The 5,631-nt window shown below is 36.8% G+C and overlaps 2 protein-coding genes across 2 annotated transcripts; both read right to left on the minus strand.

Annotated features, from left to right (window-relative positions):
- Window positions 1–270: 270 nt before the first annotated feature.
- LOC149373930 (uncharacterized) lies at window positions 271–1,520 on the minus strand. Its single transcript, XM_089595383.1, has one exon. The coding sequence runs from the start codon at window positions 1,483–1,485 to the stop codon at window positions 538–540; it is 948 nt and encodes a 315-aa protein (XP_089451509.1). The 5' UTR covers window positions 1,486–1,520; the 3' UTR covers window positions 271–537.
- Window positions 1,489–4,300, minus strand: LOC106642349 (uncharacterized; the record flags this gene model as incomplete). The annotated part of the gene is made up of 3 exons (XM_089595470.1): window positions 4,244–4,300; window positions 4,046–4,178; window positions 1,489–2,705 (listed from the first exon to the last, which is right to left on the minus strand). A coding segment is annotated over exon 3 (1,164 nt), but the record flags the coding sequence as incomplete, so codon positions are not given.
- Window positions 4,301–5,631: the final 1,331 nt, after the last annotated feature.

A 5,631-nucleotide genomic window follows, 5' to 3' on the forward strand; every position in this document is an offset into this window, starting at 1 on the left:
TTTCTTTTCTGTTAATTTTGATGTTCCTTTATAGCACACGCGAAACACTTGTAAATAAACAAAATAATTTTTTCATTGATGATTATGAAACATACACTAAATAATTGTACTGAGATGAGTCAATGATATTTTAGTTAGATGATGGTTTTCAAAAATGTTTATTGAACTACAAACTTAAAACATACGAGGTTGTATTACATTTTCTTTTTGAAAAGTAAATATTACAATTTGACTGTAATTGCAGTATTTTTAAAGATTGTTCCCCAGCATAGAATAGACTTAGACATAACTCATAGCAAAGGCAGTTTCCAGATCCCATATACTGCATCGCATTTATTACGAGTAAAAACACAAAAGTAGGTAATAATTTAAACACCCCAGATGATTAGCACTTGCTACTAACAAAGTGTTTGTCATATCAGAACATTTGAGTTGGTGACACTTTTTTTTCACTTATTTGCATGGATCAGCACGTGGACCGTAAGCCAGTGTGTATTGTCCGGAAGAAGATTTTTGTCATACGGAGCAATAAAAAGGTTACTTGGCTGGATGAATTTTCATATGCCTTGTAAGATGACTTTTTTGGTTAAATTTTTTCAGACATATTGCACACTCAAATGGTTTTTCGTCCGTATGAATTCGCATGTGCTTTGTCAGAGTATTTTTTTCACGAAAGAATTTCGCACACACTGCACACTGGAAAGGCTTTTCGCCCGTATGGATAAGCATGTGCTTTTTAAGATTTCTGGGATCAGTAAATGTCTTTTGACATACGGAACATTGGCCACCAACTTGACCCGTGTGGATTCGCTTGTGGATCGTAAGATTACCGGAGGTTGTGAATGTTTTTTCACAAATGGTGCAGCTATAAGGACGCTCACCTGTATGGGTCCTCATGTGCACTCTAAGACTACTCGGGTCTGTAAATGGCCTTTTGCATATGGAGCAGTGGCAACAAGGTACGCCCGTGTGGACGCGCATATGAGTCTCGAGCGTGCTTTTGAGACTGAATGATTCTGTACAGTCTGAGCACTCAAAGGGTTTCTCCTCCGAGTGGGTCCTCATATGCCTTGTAAGATGACCTTTTTGGCTAAATTTTTCCAGACATATTGCACACTCAAAAGGTTTATTGCCCGTATGGGTCCTCATATGAGTTAAGAGGGAGGACCGCTGACTAAACCCTCGTTGACATACCGAACACTCGTGAGGCTTCTCCCCCGTGTGGGTCCGCATGTGTATTTTAAGATTTCCCGGATCCGTAAATGCCTTTTGGCAAATGGTACAGTGACCGTAAGGTATGCCTGTGTGGAGCCGCATATGGGTCTCGAAATGGTGTTTATGTCTGAAAGATTTTTGACACTCCGAGCACTTGTAGGGACGCTCCCCTGTATGGGTCCTCACGTGCACTCTAAGACTACTCGGGTCTGTAAATGGCCTTTGACAAATTGAACATGTACTACAAGGTATGCCTGTGTGGAGCCGCATATGGGTCTCGAGATGGTGTTTATGTCTAAAAGATTCTGGACACTCTGAGCACTCAAAGGGTTTCTCCCCTGTATGGGTCCTCATGTGCACTCTAAGACTACTCGGGTCTGTAAATGGCCTTTGACAAATTGAACATGTACTACAAGGTATGCCTGTGTGGAGCCGCATATGGGTCTCGAGATGGTGTTTATGTCTGAAAGATTTTGGACAATCCGAGCACTTGAAGGGTTTCTCACCAGTGTGGATCATCATATGCGTTTTAAGATTACGTGGATCGGTGAACGGTCTTTGGCAGATGAGGCATTTATCACATGCTTCACCCGTATGAAGGCGCCTGTGGATCGACAGATGGTAACTTTGGCGAAAAGATGCTGGACAATCTGGGCACTTAAAGGGTTTCTCCCCAGTATGGATCATCATATGCGTTTTAAGACTGCCCGTGTTAGTGAATGGCCTTTGGCAGATGGTACAGTGACAAGAAGGTATGCCAGTGTGGACGCGCATATGAGTTGTTAAATGGTTTTTTTGTCTAAAAGATTCTGGACAATCTGAGCATTGAAAGAGTTTCTTTTCGGTATGGGTCCTCATGTGCACTGTGAGGCTACTGGAAGATATAAAACCTTTTTGACATACCGAGCACTTGAAGGGACGCTCTCCTGTATGAATCCTCATGTGCACTTTAAGACTACTAGGGTCGGTGAATGGCCTTCGGCAGATAGAACAGTGACAACATGGTATGCCAGTGTGGACTCGCATATGAGTTGTGAGGTGGGATTTTGATATGAAAGATTCTGGACACTCTGAACAATTGAAAAGGTTTTCCCCTGTATGGATTCTCATGTGTGACATCAAACTTGATTTATATTTAAATCTTTTAGAACAAGTGGAGCATTTGAAGGGTTTTTCCTCTGTGTGGGTCTTCATATGCCTTTTAAGACTTCTCAGGTCTCTAAATGGCTTTTTGCAGATGGAACAGTGACCGAAAGGTATGCCGGTGTGTACGCGCATGTGCTTCAGTAAATAGCTTTTTTGGCTGAAAGATTTTAAACAATCTGAGCACTCGAAGGGTTTTTCCTTTGTGTGAATAAGTTTGTGCGTCATGAGATGGGAATTGCTGGTAAATTTTTTTCCACATGCATCGCAAAGGTGAGAGCTCTTGGATGACATCCTTCTAAACTCGGCTCTAGGATTGAAATGATGACAATGTGGGACTTATAGTTCTGAAATTTGAAGATGCAAACGATTCGTTTAGTAAGTTATCCTTAGTATTAAAATGAAATTCAACTTGAAATTAAATATAACCGCACAACCGTGTAGTGTATACAATGCCATTTTAAAGGTGATTAAATGTATAAAAATATTTATTTTGAGATACGGACAAATAAAAAATTCTAATAATATCTAGCAATGTGTTTCCTGACTTCGGATAATCAAATTGTATACATTGATTCATGAGTATTTTAACACTATTATTGTATTTCGCGTGCTGTTTTGCAATATTTTTTTAAGAGTTTTATAGCACGAAAAGCAGTCGACAATCACGTGATATGGCACTGCGTATTTTTTTCAGTCGTTTTTTACAGCACGTGCCGAATTTTATGTAGGTTCAAGGACCAAAATGTGTTAAAAAATCGTTTTTTTCTATTTTTTGTGCTTTTCTTTACTTTTGGACGTTAATTGCCTCCTTATACGTAAGAATTTCAGAGTTTGCACTTAGTGCACATCTAACCGGGACAAGCACAACGAGCCTCGTGCTTTTCTTGGTGACATGTGCCCGGTACGAAATTACTATTTAGTGACCACACAAACAACACTGAGTGAGGTTAGAAGTATGGTCATACACTCCGGTAATTATTAGACTACGCTAAAGAAAAATAATGTCAAGCAAGAAGAAATCGTATTGTTCAGTCTAAAGGAGAAACAACTATTTCTGATGACAAAACCAAGACGATATTCTTTGTTATAGTGTTAAGTTATGCTCATTTTGAAAGTTCATACTATACAGTCACCACAACTGTTATTACGACAATTGGAAGTACAATACATAGAAGAACACGTACTAGGTTACTGATAAAAAGTCTGTTATATAATTGAATTTCAAGTAATATTTTCACAAAACTTATTACTTTCTAGCATGATTGTCGAGAATAATTGAAAATTTACATTAAGTTAAGTTTTTCTTTCTTTGTCATATAGTCTTTACTCCCTAACGAGACTCAATAGAACCTCTTCGATGGCATGATCGAAAAACTTGACGAAAAACATTTTGCTAGTTATATCCGTGACTTACGAGTTTGTGTGTGGCAATCACTACTTGTTCAGTAAATCATTTTACAGAAAAACATGTTTTAGAATTAGATGTACACAAAGAAGTTGTGCTATATTCTTATCTATCTTATGAAACAAAAAACGGCCATTGAATATATATTTTTGACACCTTTTTGCGGAAAATATTTATAATCGATACAAACTTTTTAGGAAGAAAAAATATGTGAATCAAATGACATGAGTTTTTGTCAGAGTAAACATAAATTTTTTTAAATGTACCACAAAAACTTACTTATTTTAGATCTCTAATTAGCAGCTTAGAAACAATGGTCGTGCTGTCCACTCGTTTCGTCGAATTTTTTACTAAACTGGATACCTTTTTTGTCGTATGTTACAACGAAAATAGTAGGAGTTGGTACTGAGGCCTAAAAGAAACTAATTTTTACGTTTCCGAAGTTAAAAAAATATGCAAACAAAAATAAATACTTACGCACTGTACGTATGTACACTGATTATCAAATATTACGACAATAATCCCTACAGAATGTCTTTGAATTTTACACTTTGCGGATGACTGGAAAATGTCAACGTGACAAGAAAACGTTCGAATAGGCTCTGCATTTACACTGGAAGAGGTGATTTTTATATCTTTATTTCACGTCAAGCAGCGAGCGACGAATGTTAATTGTATAATAATGGATTTCGACTTTGAATTTCGTCATGAGCAGTTTTAAAGCAGTGCGTCACTGGATATAGTTGGCTCGACTATAACTCACATGTTGTATTATCAATAAAAAAAAGAGCTTCAAGATTTCAGAGCGTTAGATTCGAAATACCGAATACTAGTAAAGTAATTTTTTCTGAAACGAAGTTTTTCCATTTATGTGTTTTATAAATACTTATTTAAAAAGATATGTTTTCATACCAAGTACTTTGGCAAAAATAATAATATTGAGGAAAATGAAGAAAAAGTAGAAAATATGGTAGCGATTTGGAAAAATATAAATGGGACTGATAGTTATAGGTTTCAATTTAAATACAGGCAACTTCTAAACGACGTTGAAATTCAAGGGTACATATTATTTGTTTGTCTAAAGATGAAAAAAACCTGAAATTTCTACGCAAATTATACTTTTTAATGTTTTGCATACAATACAACGATGTAATGAAATATTATACGTACAACTTTTAGATATTTCTATATCAAATCAACGAATATATCAGTTATTTCTTCAAGTTAATGGTTTTCAGATCTTACATTCTAGATAAATCATCATAACTTCTAAAAGATAATTTATTTCTTTTACAAAAACATGTAGTTTAATTGTCGAATTTTTCTCGCTTCATTGTCTATCAATGATTACCTTTTTTTTTTTTTCCTTAGTCCTTTATTATTTTTGACGCAATGTTAATCCTCACACAACTATTAAAAATATGAGCAACAAACATATAATATAATGGTCACCTGTTACGGTACTAAACAACAAAGCCACCTCAAAGTCTATATGATCGATTGTCTTCTACAACCAAAAAAAATATCCTGAAATATTTTTCAATCCCCCAAAAAATATACTATTATTAAAATATACAAAACAATATAAACTCATGTTGATCATGTCCCCAAACCCGTTGTTGTTCCAATAGACCACCTTCCATCGCTCGATAGAGTGCCAAATTCGCCTAGTTCGCACACCTTGGCGCGTAAACGTCAGCACATCTCGCGCGAGCTCGGAAAACGAGGCGACGGAAGGTGTTTTGCACTTTCGCACGCAACAAAAACAACAACAGTAGGGAGGAGCCACATCCTTCACTGCACATACACCCAAGTACAACAGCACGAAAGGGCCAGAGGTGGAGATAGCCCTACTCCGCAAAAGA

This window comes from Copidosoma floridanum, unplaced genomic scaffold (assembly GCF_036245765.1).
Source record: "Copidosoma floridanum isolate Cflo_tuat_1 unplaced genomic scaffold, Cflo_Japanese_pri ptg000025l, whole genome shotgun sequence".
NCBI classification, from domain to species: Eukaryota; Metazoa; Arthropoda; class Insecta; order Hymenoptera; family Encyrtidae; genus Copidosoma; species Copidosoma floridanum.

Bases quoted from the DNA above. Each gene is read 5' to 3' on its own strand.
- LOC149373930 (XM_089595383.1), bottom strand. From the start codon at position 1,485: ATGCGGCTCCACACAGGCATACCTTGTAGTACATGTTCAATTTGTCAA.